Source organism: Galeopterus variegatus, unplaced genomic scaffold (genome assembly GCF_000696425.1).
Source record: "Galeopterus variegatus unplaced genomic scaffold, G_variegatus-3.0.2 Scaffold681, whole genome shotgun sequence".
NCBI lineage: Eukaryota > Metazoa > Chordata > Mammalia > Dermoptera > Cynocephalidae > Galeopterus > Galeopterus variegatus.
The window spans coordinates 24,918-49,208 of NW_007726792.1; the positions used below are offsets into that span (position 1 = coordinate 24,918).

The 24,291-nt window shown below is 36.1% G+C and overlaps 1 protein-coding gene across 1 annotated transcript in view; it reads left to right on the forward strand.

The window, feature by feature from the left end:
- Positions 1 to 57: 57 nt before the first annotated feature.
- The window catches only part of SPAG6 (sperm associated antigen 6), a 69,559-nt gene continuing 45,325 nt past the window's right edge, over positions 58 to 24,291 (forward strand). The window contains exons 1-3 of the mRNA XM_008571331.1: positions 58 to 149; positions 18,089 to 18,255; positions 21,844 to 22,027. Coding sequence (XP_008569553.1) covers positions 95 to 149; positions 18,089 to 18,255; positions 21,844 to 22,027 — 406 coding nt within the window. The 5' untranslated portion in view covers positions 58 to 94. The remainder of the gene's footprint in view (positions 150 to 18,088; positions 18,256 to 21,843; positions 22,028 to 24,291) is intronic.

The following is a 24,291-nucleotide window of genomic DNA, read 5'->3' on the forward strand; positions in this document are numbered from 1 at the left end:
GGGGGGGACGACGGCGGCGACCGGGCCAGCTCCACCGGCTCTCTCCCCCGCAGTGTTCGAGCAGTACCAGAAAGCCCGGACCCAGTTCGTGCAGATGGTTGCGGAGCTGGCGACCAGACCCCAAAACATCGAGACGCTGCAGAACGCGGGTGAGCCCTCACCCCGACCCCGCGTCACCCCGTGCTCCTCGCCTCGGCCCTCGCCCCGCACCCTCGGTCCCGCGTCACCTCGTGCTCCTGGCCTCGCTGAGCCCCGCACTCCGGGCCCTAGTCCCCCTGCGCCCTCGGCGCTCTCGCCCCTCGTCCGGTATCCCCAGCCTCTCATCGTCCCCCACTCCTGGCCTCGCCCGGCCCCGGGTCCCCAGTCCCCCACGTCGCCCCAGCTGCTGGCCACCCCGCTCTCCTGCGGCTGAGCTTCTGGGGTGCGGCGGGGTGGAGACGGGAGGACGACGTCTCTAAGTTGCTCCAGCCCACCTGGAAGGCTGTAGAAGCTCTCGGTCTCAGTAGCGGGTGTTTGGGGGTGAGGCTGAGAGGGTAAAACTTCCAGATTGGTGTGAGAGGGGCCCGATGTCCCTATTTCCGTCTTCACTGTAATCAAGCAAGTGTCAGGTGGAAAGTCAAGGCCATTCGAATTGCCTGGAAGTCATTTTACGTGAATGGGAATCTACCCCAATCAGACCTGTTTTATCCGGGTGCCGCTGCATGTCCCCCTGCCTTTGATCACCTTCGACTTCTTCACAGCAAAGGAATTCCAGACGGGTGTACACATCATTTCTCGTCTTGCATTTGTGAAGGGAATGATGTGCTTGAATCTTTTCCAAGAGATTCGGAGTTGGTAAAGACCTGGCTTCGCGAAATCCGTATGGTGCGCTTAGTCTACCCCTCAGTCCGAACTCATGCACACTCTAGAGAGCGAGCTGGGGTGGGGTGGGGTGGGGATCTGCTTCTTACCTGTTCACAGAACAGATACAGAAGAGGAAGGTGGTTCTCTCTTTCTTGTCCTCTCCCTCGTATATTTTTGATTAAGAATGATTCCACCACCATCTGAACTGCATTTTATCACTACTGTGTTCTGAGAATCTTCAGTTTATAGGATGTGATCTTTAAAACTGATTTAAATCAACACATGTTTAAAAGAAAATTAAGAACATATTGACAGAGCAAGAATATTTAGACATATTGTTTACTCTGGGTTTCTTTGATGGGAATCACTATTGCACCTATGTGGTTATTTCTTTTGTCCCTGGGGTTTTGGCATTTGTTCTTTATGTGTTTTTTATTGGGGGGAGGAGATATATCAAGAACGGAGGAAGTGTATTTTATAATCTCTAAAAACAACCTTCAGTCTGAGATAATCATAGATTCACATACAGTTGTAAGGAATAATACAAAGAGATTCTGTGTACCCTTTACAATGGTAATATCTTGCAAAACTGTAGAATATTACAACCAGAATGTTGACGTTAATAAAAATCCATGGATCTTATTTAGGTTCCCCAGTTTTAATTGTACTTACTGTGTTTGTGTGTTTGTTTTGTTCTATACAATTTTATACCAGGTGTATCCACCACCACCACAGCCCAGATGCAGAACACTTTCATCATCACAAGGATCCCTTGTGTTGCCCCTTTATGATCATACCCACCTTTTGCTGTCCCTAAACCTGGGCAACCACTAATCTGTTGCTCATTTCTAAAATGCTGTCATGTCAAAATTGATAATATTTTGTTCTGTAGTTGTTTCACATGGATTAATTTTCTTCTCTCTGTGTGTGTGTGTGTGTGCGTGCACTCATACTCCTCAAAGTACCCTGAACAACACTGGGCAGACAGTGTTTCATATATGCATGTGTGTGTGTGTGTGTGTGTGTGTGCATGCACTCATACTCCTCAAAGTACCCTGAACAACACTGGGCAGACAGTGTTTCATATATGCATTACTTCTACAGCATATTGCATTTTTACATACAGTTACTTTTTAAGTCGTTTTTTCTTTCAGTCCTACTCAATGGCCTTTGTGAATTGACATTTACTATTTACAAAGATTTACTTTCTCTACAATATGTATACAGCCAAACTAAAATAATTGATGTTATTTTTAAAATGTAATACTGAAATATTGAAGTACACATAACAGTTAAGATATGGATTTTTTAGTATAGTAGTAGCAGATTACTTCTTTCCATAAAAGTACAATGTATACTATGGAATTTACTCCAAACTGGCAGGCTATGTGATCACCAAAGTGTAACTGTCTTACATATGACATTCTATACTTATGGTCTTGTGTTATGAAGGTATGGAATACAAAAGGAATACAACTTGAATGTTTTGAAATTCTCTGTTCTTGACCAATATCTTGATGGCATGCTAAGCTTTTCTTTTCCTGAGGAAATTATTTTTAACATATTTCGTGCTATCTAGATTCAATTTAAACATTTCTTTAGTAATTTAAAATAGAGACAGGTCATGAATATTCCAATATATTTATTTTTTAATTAAAAAAACCCCTGAAAGCTTTATTATGAAAACTTTTCTTTCTTAAGAGTCAATTAACTTGACCATTCAAATGGTTTAATCTTTTTTAAAAAAATTACCATGGACTTAAGAATGCTTTCAAGTGAGCCACAATATGTGTGTATCAATTATGTATTATGATCAAGTGTTTTTTCAGTCAAGTGCCTTACTTTTGGCAGCATAAGGTACCAATGCATTTTACTCCTGATTTTGACATAGGAAGATTTTTCTCATTTTTCCCCCTAATATACTGTTTAAGTAAATATGTATCATGGATCCAAGATAATGTGAAAACATTTTCTATATAGGCTTCATGATCAACCAGTAATTCCCTTGTTAAGAATTTTTGAACTAATTCTATATGAAATGAATATTAAAGATGAAAATTATCAACAGTTTTATTTCATTTAAAATCTCTGATCTTTTCCATTGTGTTTTTGATGTGCTAATGAGAAAATTTGCCTTATTAAGTATGTCCAATGTAACTATCAAATCAAAATGTTACAAGAGCTCTTTAGAGTATTTGGAAAAGAATGATTTCTAATGAAAATTGTTACTAGAAGAACTATGTACAAAGTGTCTATAACCTTGAGTTTTTTTTTCTCATCGAGGTTTTATTCCTTCTAAATCAAAAGAACACATGAATACATTAAAAAGCTTAACATTTTTATAAAATCTCTTTATGTACCCTCAAATCCTGTATGTTTGAACCATTACATCATGCAGCTATTTATAAATGAATTTTGATACTTCCCCTCTCTGAATAATTAGTAACACATGACTAATAGAAGAGATAAAACATTGTTACTTCTACCAATTGTAAAACTTCAGCAATTGGAAGTGTTGGGTTAGTTATAAAATATAAGAAACATGTTCGTGGCATATTGGAATACCAGAACATTCTCAGGTCAGTTCAGGAGGTATTCTGAAATAAGCTAATAAAAGCTCCAAGAAAATTGTTTTAAAATTGCTTAGCTACATAAAATATGTTACACTGGAAAGAGCTATTTATATAAGCAGAGATAAAGTTTTAAAATAGTATCTTATAATATTTTATGTGTAACCTATAGTGAAAGAATAAAGAATGGCAAATCAGTAATTATGCATATTTTCAGAAAGTAGGAATAAAGAAATTTGCATAATACTTTAAATATGCATCTATAGAAAGCTAATTTGTAGATGGAGACAATTTAATGGGTTCAGAATTCAAGAAAATAAGTAATATATGCTGTTGACATAAAATGATTTTAAATTACATGTGTCTGGAGCAGGGTGAAAATCTTCAGATTAACTACTAGTACCTCAATATGCTCTGAGAAGGAAAAGCCCCTAGTAAGCATTTATAACATCTTAAAACATCTTGGTATGTACATGTACCATGATTGTCTTACAAAACCTGCTGTTCTAAAGGATATTGAATCTAAAGAGAAAAATAGCAGAGCAACTTCAAAAAAATTAACCAATCATGCTATTTAAATCTGATGTACTTTACCAATATAAAAGGAGTCTTACAATTGTGAATGTAAAAGATAACTCAAAGCACTGACTTTTTTTTTTTTTAATAGAGGGATAGAGAGGTTTGTTACATATGCTTAAATGGAAAATATGCCAGGGAGCTATAAAAAGTCTGAATTTGCATGCACTTAAGAATATATCTAAAAACAAAAGATTATTCAGACTTTTATGCTGTGTTCCAAACCACCGTTCATAGATGGACATTTATCTGTTTTGCTGTCTAAGTATTGGTTCATAGTAGAAAATAATAGACCAAGGGCTAGGGTCTCAGTGGGCTTTTGTTTGTTTGTTTGTTTGTTTTAGGGAAAACTGGACAATTAACAAAATAATCCAAGCTATAGATGAGTCTATAAGAAGGTAGGGCTTAGAAATGGCAAGTTTTGTAGGTTAAATTTTAATGTTACAGATTACATTTTTAATTTCTTCAAAAGTTTTTGAAAAGTTATTTAAGTATTCCATAATTCTATTTTACATTTAAATGTTGCTGCAAAGCCTTTACACTTCTGCCTGCAACTTTTTCCTACACTTCTCTGCCTAATTTCTACTCATTCTTTATGACTCTGTTATGTTGATTCCTCAGGGAAGCCATCCCTGACCCTCAGAGTAAGTTAAGTTTCTTGATTTATGCTCCTAGTTTTTTTCTCTTACATAGTACTTATCAGAATTGTAATAATTTAGTTTCTGCTTTCCTTACTATCTGTAAATTCCATGCCTGGCATAATGCTTAGCAGAGAGTAGATGTTCAAAATGTTTAAATAGAATGAAGGAAGAAGTAATGGGTTTTCTAAGTGTTTTTACATCTCTTAAAAATTAGATTCTTATAACAGCTCAGGTAAGTAGAGTAGTGTGGATAATTAAGGCCAAAGAAGGTTAGATAATTGTTCTCATCACAAAGCAAGTTAGTGGTCAAACTGAGACTAGAACCCATTTCTTATTTATTTATTTATTTAGAGATGACCTGTAAGGGGATCTTAACCCTTGACTTGGTGTCAGCACCATGCTCTCCCAAGTGAGCTAACCAGCCATCCCTATATAGGGATCCGAACCCGTGGCCTTGGTGTTATCAGCACCACACTCTCCCAAGTGAGCCACGGGCCGGCCCTAGAACCCATTTTTTAATTTCTGCCTGGTCTTGTGCTCTCTCTGCTTTGCCTTATATGTATTAATAAACTGTATATCGATGATTCTAGGAGCACCTAATAAACCTTAATGTTATCTGGTGAAACAAGTCCTCTGTTTAGGTCTTTGGGTATCAGTGCGTGTCCAATAATTGTGAAACTCGGTGGCTTTTGAGGTCTCCTTGAGGTCCATCATGGGAGTTTGAGTAGAGGCCAGATATGGAGGACTAACTTTAATTGATAAATACCTGGAGGTTTGAGGGAGTAGGAGTAGTAATTAGGGTTTAAGCTGGCCTTAGAGCTCCAGAGGACCTATAGGCTTCCTCTGACTCCTAAGAAAAGTCTTATCAAATCAAGAGATCTTCAAAAACACTGCCAGAAAAGTCTATAATCCACTGGAAGTTGAGAACCAAGATAGTGCTTCACAGAGTTGTTGAACAGAGAACCTGCCTAGCTTAAGGACAGTCCAGAGGATTCTTATTCAAAGCCCAGGGTGGCCTGCTGCCCTGTGATTTACTGACCGCTCTCCTCGGCCTCTGAGAATACATAAGGTAGATAGAGTACAATAGAGGGCAGGCACTTGATATTTGTTGATTCATTGATGTGTGTGTACTTAAAACTTCCTTTTGTTTTTTATCTCATCATACTTTGTGTGAAGTACTTTTCATTGTTCATTGGGGGCAGAACATTGGGATTTTTATTGAGTAGTTGTATTGGCCCTAGGAGAAATCCAAAGCTAAATCTTGAGAAAAATTTTAGCTTTGCCTTGTAGTGAGATGGCCCACATAAATACATGTCAGACTCCCCTAATTTTTAGGGAAATACTGGTTTTGCCATATATCCCATGCTCTCTATCATAAAGATGGCTCAATTTAAATTTATTGCTTATTCAGGTCCTGTTAAAAATCTAACTGAAAACAAGTGATATTTGTGCATGTGTGTGTGTGTGTGTGCATGTGTATGTCTGCAAAGGAAATGATCTCTATTCACTTTTCTAAATATTGTAAGTTCTGTACCTGTGTCAAGTTAGAATCACTATTAAAGTATGTACATAGACTAGATTATATTAGTTTTACATAGAAATATCTTTGTAGACATTCTTAGCTTAATAATATTTCCCCTTTTTAAAAATTGAGGGCTTATTTAAAAAAATAGGCACTTAGATTTTCTCTAGCTTCTTTAAATTTATCAGTGAAAACATTGTCCATCTTGTTAAGTATTTTTTATATGTAAAGATAACCTTGTTTATTCTACATATATTAACTATTATATGTCAAGCTAGGTGGTAGATCTGAAATTTCAGGAAAAAATTGTTTCTGCTTCCTTCTGTTTCACAGAGTGTTTCTCTTTTAACTTTTGCTGCCAGAAAACTCAGTGCTATATTTAGAGCTCAGTTGCACCTACTATCCTTAACCTGTGTTTCTGATGAAATTACCAGTCCCTCTTTCCCACTACATTGCTCTTAATTATTATCTTTATCTTTATATCTTTTAGAGCAAACTATCTTAAAAATTTTAGAGTAGTTGAAGTATGAATAAAGTAAACAATTCTATCTGAAGATAGATTCTTTTAACTGTTTCCTTCCAAATATTTCCTCTTCAAATATTGCCCATGAAATTTCTTGGAGAAGATACTCTTTTTAGTACTGTCTGTTTATTCTCTATGCTGCTTCATTCCTAGACATTCCAATCTTTTGCAGACAGATGTATGTAGTAGGAATATACTGTAAAAGAGAAAACACATTAGTAAACGACAGGACTGATTCAAAATTGGCAGCTCTCTAGAAGACTTCCAAAGTAAAAGAGAATTATGTCTATATAGGGTGATTTTAGGTGAGGGAACAGTTTAAATGACCCATCTGAGTTCCTTAAAGCTTTATGAATTTATGCTAATAGTCAGTGCCATTCATCTACCTGACTTATACCTAAAAAGAAAATAACTGAATATAATTGTATTCATTTTTTTAATTCTAATTAAAATTTACCTGAAAAGAGAGACATAATTTTTCACAGTTGGTTTGTTCATCATTCAATGAATGTTTATTGAGGTCCAAAGTGCCCGATGAATGCTTAGATGCTGATCATGCAAAAATGGAAGGCATAGTCTCTGCCCTTTAGCAGCTTATTTGCTAATGGAAAGATATATAAATAAATTACTGTTTATCTGAAGATGTGAAGATTCCCTAACTCAACATTTGGGAATGAGGGGTACTGTTCAAGGAAGACATCTAGGAGGAGGTATTATCATTAGTGCTGAATGTCCTAGGAGTTAGCCAGATGAAACTGCATTCGGATAGAGGGAATGTTATGTGTGAAGACACAAAGGCAAGAGAAGAGGTGGTACTGGGTGGGAAAGGCCAATGTTTAGGAATGGCTGGAGCTTGAGGTGATAGGGTAAGGGAGAGGAGTGTCAGTTGTGGCTAGAGGGGAAAACAAGCCTAATTAGGAAGGACCTCATATGAAGTTTGGCTTGCTCCTTAAGTTGATGGAAAGCCATTGAAAGGTTTTAATTTAGAGGAATGATGTGATCTATTCTGTGTTTTAGAAAGATGATTTTAGCAGTAGTGTAGAGAATAGATTGGAGGGGGTTAAGACAAGTTCAGGAAGGCCAGGTGTCTATTTTTGCTATAGCAGTCATGTTGGATAAGATATTAAAGAAGTAAAGTCTTCAGGATTTAGTGACTTAGGAGAAGGGAACAGGGTCAGGTGAGGAGAGAGATGAATTCAAGATGACTCTCAGGCTTCTGGTCTTGGGCACATTAGCGCTATTAACACAGAAAAGGGATACAAAAAGCAGAGAGAAATGGTGATTTCACTATCATACAGTGTTGAGGTTGAAGTGTCTGAGATATCCACGTGTCAATGACGATAGTAAGCAGTTTGGGTACAGAGGCTGGAGCTCAAGAGAGAGATCTTAGCTGGAAAGAAAGGTTTGGATATATAGAACTTACATGTTCATTTAAAAACTATATTAAAAGCCCATTTTCTTGGGCCGGCCCGGTGGCGCACTGGATAAGTGCGCTGCTTGGGAAGCGCGGCGGCGCTCCTGCCCGAGGGTTCGGATCCCACATACAGACCGGTTCCCGCTCACTGGCTGAGCGAGGCGCGGGAGCAACACCGAGGGTTGCAATCCCGTTGCCGGTCCCTGGTCCGGTACGGGGGCAACACTGAGGGTTGCGATCCGTTGCCGGACACAGAAAAAAAAAAAAAAAAAGCCCATTTTCTATTTCTGCACATAGTTATAAACATGTGAGTTCATATCAGTTTTATCTAGAGTATAATGTAAATTGAACTTATCATAAGTTTTATGCTCTGCATTCTCACTCACCCACTTTAAAATCTCACAAATAGACCAGTGGTGGCTATGATCTAGTCAAGAGTCAAGACAGTTGCACTGAGAAAATGAATGGAATTTGGGTTTAATACAATAATCACGGAAGACAACTGCGGTAATGCTAATGGTAGAATAATGTGAATTCAACAGATTATGCCCTTCAGTATGCATTCTGGATCTGACACATAGGCCAGTTTTCATTGGTAAATGGTTTGTGATTGACAGCAGGGAGGAGAACAGGAAAGCCTCGCTCTAGAACCATAAATAGTATCTACCTCATAGGATTGTAATGACGATTAAATGGGTTACTATTTGTAAATTTCTTAGGGGAGAGACTGGCACATGGGAAATACTATATAAGTGTTTGTTAAATAAGTAAGTAACTTAGTAAGTAAAGTAAGTTTGTTAAATAAGTAAGTAACTTGCCTTCTGAGAAGTGTTGCCAGCTGCTGTCACTGGTCTCTGTCCCATCTTCCTCTTACCCCTCCCCATTCAACAGTGACATAGGTGTGGTAGCCCTTCACTCACAAACAACTGAATTAACACTGAATCATAAAACAAAACTCAGAAGATATGATAGCTAATGAGAATAAATTTAAAAGGAGAAAACATATTATTCTTGTTCATAATCATTTCTTGAATTATTTACCATTACAATTGAATTCTATGTAGAAAGACCGTCCTTTTGGGGATTCATTCTGACCCTTTAAATAAATTACATGACTCTGCGTGTGTTATAAGGGATATAACATTTTAAATCATGATTGAATTTATAATTATGGCAGTGAAAAAGTATTTCACAAAAAAACAAGGCAAATAGATTTGATACCAAAATTTATGATTTTTAAATCAAAAGTAGGAATAGTAGTCAGGGGTATATAATTATAGAGGCTGGAAGAAACCAAATCAAGGCCTGAAAATTTTTATTCTAAAAAAGGTGAGGGAGAAACAAATATTTTCAAGTAAAAAATGACCAGTGAAGGAAATGAGAATGTGTTATACAATTCATCGGTATTGTGAAACTTGCTTTCGTAAAAAAATAGTCACATAAATGTAATAATTATTATATAAATAAATATTTTAAAATCTATTAGAGTAAAGCTTGTGTCATTAGAGTTACACTGTAGTAGGAGAATATGTAATGCGTAAAAAAATAGTCACATAAATGTAATAATTATTATATAAATAAATATTTAAAAATCTATTAGAGTAAAGCTTGTGTCATTAGAGTTACACTGTAGTAGGAGAATATGTAATGCTTAGAGTGGTAAAATCAAAGTGCATGGTAGTTTCTAGGGCCAAGACTGCAAGTATTTTAAATCAGTGCTAGCTGTATATTCAGAACTGTGCTAGGTAATTTGAGGACTAGAAAAGAAGTTTAAAACATGAGCTCTGCTCTAGAGATGTTTGTTATTTTATTGAGGAGATAAGACATTTATTTACCTAAAACAAACCAGAGATCACATACCATGCTATGTCAAGGATAGCTGCTGTGCTTTGCACAACTTCATGGGTGTCATTTATATCATGATCTATGTGAATGGCATCCCCTGGATCTGTGCAGTACACAGCCTGCACGGCCATACATGGTAGACCTAGGCATTATCCACAGTCTTTGTTGTCATTTAGTCACTTCTGTGAGAGTAAGTGGGGCAAACAGTAAAGCTCCCCAATAGATTCCATTCCATTTAGAATAAAATCACAAAATCTTTATTTGGCCTGCAGCCAAATTTGATCTGGCCCCAACCAACCTTCCTAACTTTATCTCTTGTCACTTCACCCCTCCCTCTTTATGTTTCAGGCCAATATGAATTTATTGAGGCGTCTTTAACAGTCTGCAGCAATCATGTATCCCTTGTCCAAACCAGAAACTTGAAAGTATCCCTGATTCCTCCCTCTTCTTCACAATAATCATTTTGTCTTCTATCTTCTTAGACTTCTCACTTTTTTCCTTCCCTTTTATCATTACTATTTTCCAGGCTATCTTCATACGTGGCTCAGTTCCTACAATGGCTTCCTAAGTGATCTTCTGCCTCCTGTCTTGTCCCTTGTCACACTTTCTCCCCACTGTAATCAAACTGATCCTTCTTTACAAATTGCAGATTTGATCCTGTCACTGCACTGACATTAATGTTCAGATAAAGTTCAAATAGTTTATTGGATACTTCAGGACTTTTGTCTGTTTATTTCTTAACCTTCGTCCAGCCTCGTGTCTCCTCTCTTGCACTGTAGTCACGCTGCATTCTCAGTTTTGTCAACGTATCAAACTCTTTTTGCTTCTGAGCTTTGTTTATACAGTTCCTTCTGGTTGGAATACTCTCCAGTACTTCCCCTGTCTACCCCCTCCAAGTTTTTTAGCAGGCGGTCTGCCTAAAAGCCTTCAGATCTAAATTCGATGTCACTTCCCTTTGCGTCCCTCCCCAGTGTCCCTCAAAGCCTGTGCTAGATGATCTGTTGTGTGTTTGCAGAGCACCCTCTACTCCTCCTGTAGTTGCACACATCACAATGTGTTGGGATTATCTCTCACCACCTTTTTATAAGTTCCTTGAGGGTCAAGAACAATTGTGTTTTCAACACCTTGTATATTCTTAATAGATATTTATTGAATGAGTTATTCATTCCATAGTAATTCTGAAAAATATGGTAAAAAAGACACAATCTATGCGGTCATGGAACCTTAAATATTTCTCCATTACAATGAAAGGAATTAATTAATGAGTCATTCACTAATAATAATAAAATGTGTAATAATAAAATATGTAGAAAAATACAGTCAACTTAGGAAACTGATTCCTTTAGCCCTTTTATTTATCAAGCACTCAGAGGTGTTTATTATGTCCTACCTAATCTTCCCAGCATTTTAGAAATTTTAACTCTTAATTCTCACAACAACCTTCTGAGTAGTCCTAGTATTTGTCACCATTTTACATATGAGGAGACTGAGGCACAGAGATGTTAAGTAAACTTGCCCAGGTCCCACATCAAGTGGCAGAGCCCTGATTTGAATCCAGTCAGTCTCCCTCTAGAGTCATGCTTTTAAGTCCTGCTTACTCTGCTACCTCTCAAAATAGGCAGTCATACAACAAGCAGGGCAAGAGATTCCTTCTATTTCTAAAGCATAAAGTTTCTATTCTCATTGGACCCCAAACAGAATGACTGAGTCAGATGGTAACAGTCAAAGGTGAATCCTTTAGTGTGTAATTGGTTAATTGTATGCAAAAATTAGTTCTTCCAAAACTTGAATGAACTATAGTGGCAGTTCATAATAAATGGTCACATAGAACACAGCTTTAGATTAAAATAAAACATTGTCGAAATTTTAATTTTTAAAGCTTTATAATATCTAACATGTTTTATAAGTTTATGATAATTATTTTTTAATAGAATTATAGAAAGTAAAAAAATAAATCGTAGAAATTACCTTAAATCTGAAAAAATAAAGAAGGGCATCATTATCAAGAGAGTGTAAAGACAATCCACAGAGTGGGAGAAAATATTTGCAAAGCACAGATCTGATAGGAGATTGATATCTACAATATGTAAAGAACTCCTACAACTCAACAACAAAACAATTCAATTCAAAAATGGGCAAAGAAGTTGAATAGATTATAGTTTTCCAAGAAGGATATGTCAATGACCAATAAGCACACAAAAAGGTGCTCAACATCACTAGTCATATAGGGAAATGCAAATCAAAACCACAATGACATACCACTAACACCCATTAGGGTGGCTATTCTAAAAAAACCAAACCAAACCAAAAAGTGACAAGTGTTGATGAGGACATGGAGAAATTGGAACCCTAGGGCTTTGCTACTAGGAATGTAAAACCACTGTGGAAAACATTTTGGCAGTTCCTCGAAAAGTTGAACATAGAATTACCATTTGATCCAGCAGTTCCACTCCTAAGTATATACCCAAAAGAAGTGAAAGTAGGGACTCAAATGGATCCTTGTACACCAGTGTTTATAACAGCATTATTTACAATAGCCAAAAGGTGGACAAAGCCCATGTGTTCATCAGCAGATCAACAGATAAACAAAATGTGCTATATACATACAGTGGAAAATTATTCAGCCTTAAAAAGGAATGAAATTCTGATACATGTGAGAACATGAATGAAACCTGAAAACATGCTGAGAAAAGCCTGATAAAAAAAAGGACAAGTATTGTATGTTTCCACTTATATGAGGTACTTAGACTAGTCAAAATCAGAGAGACAGAGAGTAGAATAGAGATTACCAAGGGCTGGATGGAGAAGGGGGAAGTAGGGAGTTATCGTTTAATGGGGTGTAGAGTTTCTGTTAGGAATGACGAAGTTCTGTGAATGGATGGTGGTGGTGGTTGCACACCATCGTGAATATGAATGTACTTAACTCCACTGAATTGCACACTTAAAAATGGCTAAAATGATAAATTTTGTTATGTATATTTTACCTCGATAAAAAATTTAATAAGGTTAAAAAAACTAAAAAACAAAACTAAGCAGGTAAGAGGTAACCAGGACAACAGGAAGTCTTTACTATGAGTTAAATGGACCAAAGGCCCAGTTTGCAGTTACTTCTTTTTAAATGAACAAAGCTGAGATGTTAAATATCTTTTAAAAACACAGCAGATTGAAGTAATATGTATATAAATTACATGCATGTAATATGAGAATAAATTGGTGTTTTTTTGTCATTGGAAATGTTTGACATTTCTTCTTGATGATTCCTATATGCCATTGGCATGCAAAATCAAAGTAATTTGGCCTACATTGTGTTTTAAAGAATTAAGTAAGAGAGTTGTGATTATTTTAAGGCTATTTTATGATCTCCTTCAGTATATTAGTCATCTTTTGACAGTAGGCACTGCCTTAACTCATATGTGTATTCCTGTTGCTTGCCATTTGGTTAACCCTGATATATTTTTTGAATGAATGCCTGTAGACAGGATCAGTGAGGATATTTGGTTTTGGGTAATTTTTTTTTTTCTGCATAACTGGATTGCAATGTTTCCAGTATGGCACTAGAACAAAAAAAAAATAGAAAAAGGAACTCAAGCTATAAGTTGTGTGTGTGGGGGGGTGGGGGGTGGGGGTACATTGTAAAGATTTGTTCTTAAGTTAAATTTTAAGAATGTTTTTATACCATTTTATCAGTTTTTATAGAATAGACAGAATTGTCTTACAGATATTAGAGTACAATATATGAACTATTGTTTTTATTATTGGATATAATAGTCGCTAGTATATGTTGGGTCCTTCAGTGGAGACCACAGTGATGTCATTAGCTCCTCACTAGAGGCCTTGTTTATCAGATATTGTAGTACCTATTCAGACTGCTGTAATTTATGGACTCTAAATTTTCATGCATTCATTCACCACAGATCTCTGGATTCCTAATGGACAGGCAGGTACAATTTCTTTTTATATGTTAGCTTCCTTCCTAACTTTCTTTTTCATTTAGTCATTTTCATGTAGTTCCTCTTGCATCTTTATCTGTATTTTTAGGAACAACCTATAACTAGAATAACAAAGTCTTATGCTTGATCTGTGGCCCTTTAGAGAAAGAGAAGCACCTGGGGACTGATAATTATGAAGCACTAAGAGGCAACTTAAGGACTAGAAATTTGGGCAGTATTTTTGAGAATTTATTTTCTTTCCCCATAAAAATGACTTTATTCAAGGTTATTTATAGAATCAGGTTATTCAAACAAAGATATTTCAAACTGACACTTAGCTTTCACTTTTATGATTTTAGAGATTTAAAAAAATTTTTAAAATTTACATTGTGCTACTGTCTGAACTAAGGTATATAGGAAAATTATGATAGAGCAGAAGCAGCAACATAGAAGACTAACTGTGATATAGACATAGAAGTAAAATAATTGAGTCATTTTATTGGCCTTATATTTCATGAGCCAGATGCAGTAGAAAAATGGAGAAAACATGTAAATAATAAAATTCTTTTGAATATATGGACTAGTGAAATATATTTTTTGAGGGTAAAATACTTTACTTCTAAATTATAAACTGAAATTTTTCAAAATTGGGGGTTTTGTGATGAATTGGTTAAATATCATGACTAACAATAAACACTTATAATTAAATTAAATATTATAACCCCAGATAAATTAATTCACTCTTCAAATTCTTAACATAATAATTCAAAGTTCTTTAGATTTAATTCCAAATATAATACAATATGAATAACCCAGTATGGATTGATTTACTAATTATATTTCAAGACAGTAAACCACTGCCTTCACATAAATATATCAAGTGGGGGGAAAAAAAAAAAGAAGAAAAGAAAAGAAAAAAAAGGAAATACCAGAATCATCAGGAAAAAAAAGTAACATGAAACCTAATTGTGATTTTTAAAAAATTATTCCAGGGGGCTGGCCAGTTAGAGCATGGTGCTGATAACACCAAGGTAAGGGTTCAGATCCCCACACTGACCAGTTGCCAAAAAATAAAATAATTCTAAGCAAACTTTATGTTTTTTGGCTTCATTAATGCATTTATTATGGAACTTTAAATATATGTTAACAAACTTAGGTTTTCTTTTTTAGTGTATTGGCTTATTTTAATTAAAATGGTGCATATTCATTATAAAAATACCAAGTAATACTCAAAAACAACAACAACAACAAAAACAACCCAATTCAAAAACGGGCAGAGGACTTGAATAGACATTTATCCAAAGAAGATGTACAAATGGCCAATAAGCACACGAAAAGATGCTCAGCATCATTAGTGCAAAGAAAATGCAAATCAAAACCACAATGAGGTGCTACTTCATACCCATTAAGATGGCTATTATTTTAAAAAATGGAAAATAAGTGTAGGTGAGCATGTAGAGAAATTGGAACTCTTGTGCTTTGCTGCTGGGAATGTAAAATGACACAGCCGCTGTGGAAAACAGTTTGGCAGTTCTTATATATTGGTGATGGTTGCATAACTTTATGAATATATACAGTAGTCTCCCCTAATCTGCAGTTTCGGTTACCTGCAGTCAACAGAGGTTCAAAAATATTAAACGGAAAATTCCAGAAATAAATAATTCCATTCTGAGTAGCATGATGAAATCTCACGCTGTCCCGCTCCTTCCCACCCTTATTTTACTTTATAATGGTCCCAAAGTGCCAGAGTAGTGATGCTGGCATATTATTATAATTGTTCTATTTTATTATTATATTGTTAATCTCTTACTGTGCCTAATTTATAAATTAAGCTTTATCATAGGTATGTATGTATGAGGGGTTTTCAAAAAGTTCATGGAAAGATACATATTATCTTTTTTTTTTCCCTTGGTGGCTGGCTGGGACAGGGATTGAACCCTGAACCTTGGTGTTATCAGCACCACACTCTAACCAACTGGCTGTTGTGGGGATCTGCACCCCTGACCTTGGTGTTGCAAAGCTGTGCTCTAACCAACCAAGCTAACTAGCCAGCCCATATTATCTTTTAATTCTATCCTTCCACAAACTTTTTGAAGTATCCCTGTTTAGGAAAAAGCATAGTGTATATAGGGTTCAGTACTATCTGCAATTTCAGACATCCACTGGGTGTCTTAGAGTGTATCCCCCAAGGATAAGGGGAGACTACTGTACTTAATGCCACTGGATTGTATACTTAAAAATGGTTAAAATGGGCTGAGCCCGTGGCGCACTCAGGAGAGTGCGGCGCTGGGAGCGCAGCGGCGCTCCCGCCGGGTTCGGATCCTATATAGGGATGGCCGGTGTGCTCAATTGCTGAGCGCAGTGTGGCTGGTCTCAAAAAGGACAAAAAAAAAAAAAAATGGTTAAAATGGTTACTTTTATGTTATTTATATTTTACCATGGTAAAACAACAAAAAATCAAGTAATAAAGAAAATTACAAGGAAGAAATCGACAAATTCTTTTAAACCCAGGTTTCCAGAAATAACCTGTGTTATCATTTGGAAGTCATTCTATTACTTTAAACCTTTTTTGTGAGATATTTCAGAAGTTATTTCTATCAAAAAATATAGATGATAATATAAGCAACGCCCATAAACATGAGGTTTGTTTAACCCGAGCTACAACCCAAGAGAGAGCAGGAACCCTGTGCGCCTGCAGAGCCAACCAGCCTGAGCTGGTTGGATTCACACTTGCAACTGTGGCCTTATAGATGATGACCTAATCTAGACAACATAGAGATAAAAATGATGACTAAATGACACTGGGGACTAGGAATAGCCACAGGTCACATCATTAAATGTGGCTGTGGTACGCCTCATTATTCTCTGCTTATATTGTACTGTTTCTCTTATTTTGGTTTAATTGTACGTGTTATTGTAAATGTTTGTTTTAATTCTATTTCAAATGTTTCTAGATATAACATTGTAAAAGAATATTGATAATACTTGCTTTTATGTATGATTGAGACATATGTTTAATGAAAAGATGTAATGACACCAAGTTGAATAGCCTGGTGTAAATTAAGTTTAGAAAGCCAAGGGACACTTTGTTCCAGTTTGAATTGTGTCATTACCCTTCTTGTAACCTTAAACTAAAATAGCATCATTGAAGCAGAAATAGCAATTGACTATTTTGCAGATTTTATAGTATGGCGAAGTTAATATAAAGAATTGTAATATCCAGTAAAATGAGCAAAATGCAATTATTATTGGTCTCCTTTTCCTTACCTCCTCAATTTTCAACCTTACTCTTTATTTAACAATTATCAATAATGTCTGAATTCTAATCTTGTTCTACCATTTACTAGTTATGTGACAATTTACTTAACTTTTCTCAGCCTCAATTTCCTCATCTGTAAAATGGACATAATACTAGGGCTTACTTCATAGGCTTGTTATGAGAGTTAGTTAAGTAAAATTAACACAGAAAAAATTCTTGGACCAATGCTTGCACATAAGTGCTTGGTAAATATAAGCTACTTTCATTAGTGTTGTTGTGGTGATGATGATTATATACCTACTATGTATTCACCCCTAGGATGAATATTATGAGAGCTATTAATACAATATACCTTCTTATTTCAGGGAATGTATTGGATAACACTCATGCAGACTTTCATGAATGTGAGGCCCTAGTCAAATGGCTCTCCTAGCTCCCTCAGCTCTGAGATAGATCCTGATAAGATTTCTTTAATAAACTATAGTTTAGTTGGAATAAGAGAAAATAACCAATAGACTTCATTGAGAAGAAAGGACCTGAAATGAGCCTTGAACGATAGGATTTGCAAAGGCTGGAGAGAAAAAAAACCTACTTTTTTTTTTTCTTTCCTGTCTGCTGTGTGCTAGGCATTATACCATACACTCTACAACCTATCTCTGCATTCCTCACAACAGTCCTGTCAGGTCACATAGCTAGTAGCTGCTGAATGAGGGATTTAAACTCTTACCTAACTCAAAAGCCTTTCTTATTTCTAAGCTATGCATCTTACTCAATAATTACAGCTTGTATTATTCTGTGTCTTGGCCAGTTAGATGCTTCTAAATATCCCATTAGTTTTTAGTGGATAACATTTTTGTTTTTACTGGGTTTTTTTTCTTAATTTTCCTTTCTACATATATGCTGAATTGTATGTTTGCTTTTTAATTTAAATATTGTTGAGTTGTGTTTTTTCATAATTTAAATCAGGTGTAATGTCTTTGCTGAGGCCTCTTCTTCTGGATGTGGTCCCAACAATTCAACAGACTGCTGCTTTGGCTCTTGGGAGACTGGCCAATTATAATGATGACCTCGCAGAAGCAGTTGTCAAGGGGGACATTCTTCCACAGCTCGTTTATTCGTTGGCAGAACAGAATGTAAGAATTTTTTTTAATAAGTTATGTGTTTTTTGTTTTATATTTTGAAAAATTTGATAGTTTGGGTACAGTTGCAAGCTTCTAGGCATTCAAATTATTTGGGTTTTAATATAACCTTAATTCTCTAAACTGCACATAATAATATCTCTGTAGTATTGTGCTTTGGAGCTGATATGTGGCTTTTCTCCATTACTGTTAATATAAAGAGAAAATAGATTTAAAATTTTGGGGGGGGGAATTATATATAAAGCAGTATTTCTGTGAGAGTTTTAGACAAAGCTGTAGGATCTGTCTCAGGGAGATGTGTAGGGCCCCAGGCAAATAAATAGCTGCTTTCAGCAATTCTTATATGCAGGTGAAATCTGGTCAATGGAAGCAGTGAGAGAAAGCCTTGAAGCAACCAAAAGCAGGAAGAGATTGTATGTAATGGAAGATCTGAAAAAGCATTTTTTTTTAACCAAGTACAAACATGTCAGCTGTTTCAAGCACGTCTAAGAGTGCCCCAATTGTTTTCTCCTCCTATCCAGTGCCACTCCATATTTCTACACAGTGCCACCTATTTGGTTTCCACAATAGTTAAGGACCTCCCGAAGGTAGAGTCTTGGACTGTTCATTCCATTCTAGTGGTTTATCATAACCTAGGGATCTATCTTTCTTGACATATCTTTAAGCTTTAATCCCTATTTGTGCAATAAAAAGACAAATAACCCAAGTGAAAAATGGGCAATGGACTCGCCCAGATATTTTTTCAAAGAATATCCACAAATGGCCAACAAGCATATGAAAAGATACTAACCAGCATGAATCATTAGGAAATGCAAATCAAAACCACAGTGAGATAACTCTTTACACCTACTAGGACGGACATCATAATAAAGAAAAAAAGGAAAGTAACAAGTGTTGGTGAAGATATGGGGAAATTGGAACCCTCATACATTGCTGGTAGGAATATAAAATGGTACAGCTGCTGTGAAAACCAGTTTGGTAGGTAGGCAATAAGTTAAACATTGTTACCATGTGACTCAACAATTCTACTCCTACTTATCCAAAAGAATTGAAAACAGGTGCTCAAACAAAACTTGTACACAAATGTTCATAGCAGCATTATTCACAGTAGCCAAAAGGTAGAGGCAACCCAAGTTAATCAATAGATGAACAGATGAGCAAACTGTTGTATATCTTTACAGTAGACTATTATTCAGTCATAAAAAGGAATAAAGTACTGATAAATACTACAACATGGATGAACCTTAAAAACATTGCTATATTAAGTAAAAAAGCCAGAAACAAAAGGCCACATATTGTATGATGCTATTTATATGAGATATTCAGAATATGCAAATCCATAGAGACGGAAGCAGATTAGTGGTTGCCAGGGGCTGGGGGAGAAGGGACTGGGGCAAGAGTGCTTAACTTGTAAGGTGTTTGCTTTTGGAGTGATGAAAATATTTTGGAACTAGACTGCACAACATTGTGAATGCACTAAATGCCACTGAATTCTGTACTTTAAAATGGTTAAAATGGCAAATTTTATGTTATGTATATTTTACCAGAATAAAAAAATAAATCCTAATTGTGCAGAAATTTGCCTTATTTTTATAGACTGGAGAGTCATTTACTAATGCCTATTATAGCTCTACAGGGAGTCACAGGAATTTTACTTTTCTTGTGGATATTCCTTCTGTCATCAAATACTGTTAGACTTTCTTCCTCCTGGACTCTTAACTCTTTGTTTTGAGAGCAGGTATATTTTGTTATCCCACACAGAAGGTTCTCAGTATGAATGAATTCCACTAGCTGTAAAGAGATAAAAAAAAAAAGTACTGGGACAGAAAAGTGGGGAGTCAGTGAGAACGGGAAGCATTATTCCAGCGTGTCTCCTTCCCCTACCAGACTTTAAATCATTCTCACAGGAGATGTAATCTCCTGTTTATGAGGTACAAAGTCCTGTGGTTTTGCTTTTGCTTTTTTTTTTTTTTTTAAGGCAATTCTTTGGCAAGGAATAGGAGAGAAGAGTGTTAGGAATTTGGGGGAATTGGAAATTAGGAGAAAGAGGGAATGAGATCAGAAAGTGTGAATTATAGGCAATGTAATTAGTAGTGCCTGTTGATACGTATAAATTGTAAATTTGCCAATTTTGCAGTATAAAAAGTCAAATTAGCTTAATGTAATGACAAGAAATATATCACCATTATTTTTCCACAATTATAGGAAAATAATCTACAGAAATTTAATTCCACCCTAATTTTTACAATAAATTACTAGAAATTTGGTTACTGATATAATTTAAGAAACTAAAAAAGATATATCCAATTAAAACATCAGTACTAACACAGCATACTTCTTTTATTAGCAACATATATTAATTTTTAGGTATAATGTGCTAAAAATATACCTGATATATTTTCTCTCTCCTATAATTTTTATTGTATCAGTATTTTAGCCTAAGTAAATAGAATGCTTTCAAAACAGGTGCTGTAGCTACCTAGTCACTTTTTAGTAGTCACTATAAAGAAATAGAAACTCAGAATGTAAAACAGGGGATAATTTGGTTTTATTAATAAAAGAAAGAGTTAGGAGACCATCGCTGTGTCATTATGCTAACCATAGAACAATAGTGAGTGTAGCTACCTAGTCACTTTTTAGTAGTCACTATAAAGAAATAGAAACTCAGAATGTAAAACAGGATAATTTGGTTTTATTAATAAAAGAAAGAGTTAGGAGACCATCGCTGTGTCATTATGCTAACCATAGAACAATAGTGAGTCTTTCAGCCAAAGCTTTCCTATACATTTAATTTTTTTTAGCAATATTTAGAGAAACATGTTAGTCTTGTGTTTTAGTTTCATTTTCTTATTCCTTAATTAGATAAGGTTTATATATAGGAAATATTATAAGTATAAAACTATTTAAAATTTGCATAATGGTACTTAATTTGCTTTGTCTTTTTAAAGAAGCATTTCTAGAGGGGATATTTATATCCCATTGTTTGGCTAATTTATTTACCAGGAAAAGTTTTTAGATATATCACAAACGTTTTGCCTTTATTTTTATTTGATGATTGGTAAGTACATTTTGGAACATGGTTGTTATCTCAGGATAACTCGGGAAACCAGAAAGATTAGTTGAGGTCATGAAAGGCCTACCATGCTTACCCACTGAGGTCAAGTGAAGGAAATGAATTAGTCGGTTGACAGCGAGGTTAGTTGCACATGCTAACAATCTAAGAGTTCCCATGGGTCAAACAATACATTTCAGTGTAATGCAGATACATAAAATCTCATTATTTTATGAATTTGTAGAAAGTATAATGTTTATATTTTGTTTTACAATTTCCAAATGCATGCTTCAGAGTAAACATTTGAAATGTAATTTAACACCTTGTTTTCTGTTTAGTTATTGAGCAAAAGCAATGGGGTAACATAAAATAACCAAAATGATTTTACAGGAGTTTTTCATCTTTTGTATTCAAAAGCTGTTGGGCCTTACTTATATTAATGCCATTTTTAAGTTGGTTTTGGTCTGTTTTAGATTTTGGTTATGGAAGTGCTCGATGCATTTTGGGTTTTGTGTGTTTTACCTTTGTAGCGTTTTTACAAGAAAGCAGCGGCCTTTGTGTTACGAGCAGTTGGTAAACACTCTCCTCAGCTGGCTCAGGCAGTGGTTGACTGTGGAGCACTGGATACACTGGTGATATGCTTGGAAGATTTTGACCCCGGAGTCAAGGAAGCTGCAGCCTGGGCACTTGGATATATTGCAAGACATAATGCAGGTAATGGAGCATACATTAAAATAGGATTATTAAAATTTAGATTTAAATCCGATTTTGTTTGGTAAACCATAGATGAGGTTTTGATGACGTTTCTGCACATTATGAGAGATAAGTTTTGAATAATGACCAAGTTGTTTGGATCACATGTTCACAAAAATCCTATATATTTCAGTCTTAGCTAGCAGAAGGGAAATTTGAAGGCAGGATGAGGAAGAAAAGAGAGAAAAGAGGTGCCAGGGGAATGGGGGAGTGGGATTGATTCTCAAAGGCTTTGATAAATTGGTGCAGTTAAAAAAAATTATTTTAGTTTGTCAACCCTCATGGGGTCATTGGGGCTTCACTCTTACTTGTGACAGGATATTCTGAAGTGGCCAGGAGCCGTAACACATGAGTGAGTGATGTTGAAAAGATACGGACATAACTTTCTAGAAAATATTTGTATTCTGCTCATATTGGGCAAGAAAGAGGAGGAAGAGAAGGGGTGCTTTCTCCTATAAACTGACATTTCAGTGAAGTCGTCAAGAAGGGACCTGGGCCTCTTGTGAGAAGGTTGTGCAGACATATCCAATTAGTAAAAAATAGAGGGAACAGAATTGGCCCACCACTTAAGAGAAGTTGCTTATGAACAAACAACATAGAAGAAAATCGTTTTTTAACAAATGTATGTAAAAATGATCATAATCAATGAACTGCATATTAAATATAATGAATATATCTTTTTCCACCCATTATTACTGGGGGATGGGGGGTGGGGAAGGGAGAGTAAAGCAGCAATATAGCCAAGTGGTTAAGAGCACTGTGGCATTAGTTAAGATCTGAGTTTGAGTCCAAGTATTACCATTTAGTTGCTGTGTGAGGTTGGACAAGGCTTTTAAACTTTCTGAACCTTAACTTCCTTATCTGCAAAGGAGGGTAAATAATAGTAGCTACTTCAGAGATTTGTTGTAAGGATGATGAAATAATATATGTAAAGGGTTAGACCAGTGCTTGGCATACAGTGAGTACTCAGTAAATGTAAGATATTAGTATTAATACTGAAGGCTGGAGAGGACATTATGATGTTTATGCACATTTGTGAAGGATCTACAAATTGGGGAAACCTGTGGAAAGCAGCTTGGCAAACCTAATCTAAGTCATAAAAAAATTCGTTCTTATCCTAAAAAGCCTGCTTTGGGAATTCATCTTGAGGAGAGTATCCCTCAGAATGAAAAGGCTACATTCATGAAAATGTTACTGTTGGATTTGTAATATTAAAACACCTCAAATATTTGACAAATTTAGTGGTTAAATTATGGTAGTCTACTTAATGGAATCTCATGCAACAAATTTAAAAAGGAATTATGAATCCTACATGATAACATGGAAAAGTAATTATAATATTTAAAAAGATAAAATTGTATATCATAATTGTTGGGAAAACAGAATAATTTAATCAGACCCCCTCGCCTCGGGGCAGGTTGGGGGCAGTGCAGCATTCTTCGTGGGCAGGTTGTGTGTGGCTGGAGTTAGTGCGCCTGCGCGGTGCCGCCACCTTGGCTGGACTTCACTGCCTCTTGCAGCCACTGAGGGCGCAGCCATGCTTTCTAACCTGCCCCTTCCAAGGACCTGTTTGCCAGTTACCTAGCTCATAAACCTGTGTGTGAGGCATCTGGTGATCCAGCCTGGCGCGTAAGGGGTCTGGTGACCCACCCTGGCATGTGAAAGGTTTGTGACCCAGTCTGTGAACGGGCTTGAGGGGTCTGGGAGCTCCAGACCCAGCCCTAGCTCAACAATCGGCCCAGTCGGTGCAGGATTACTGGCCTCCTGGAGGTAGAGTAAAAAGAGCACGTAAAAGAGGCAGGTAAAAGAGCACGACAACTGGCGTGGTCGAGTAGCTTTACACATAATTATAAGAATCTACAAATAAGAGTTTTTGAATTCAATTTTATTTATGTTTACTTTTGTGGGGTACAGTGTATTGTTTCAGTACATGCATATCCTGCACAATGATTCACTTAGGGCTGATAGCATAGTTTTGTCCGCATTAGTTCATTCCTAATCTTCCCCCCAACCCCGAGCCCTCCTACCCTCCCAGAATAATAGAATAACCATTATTCTACTCTCTCTTTTTTTTTTGACACAAAGATTAACATCTTAATTGCAAAAAGGACTCTACAATGAATTAGAAAAACCTAAGCAGAAATTTGGTGAAGGACATGAGCAGATAAGTCACACACGTCAAAGAAACACAATTGGTTAATAAGTACATTCTAGGATCTGGTTGC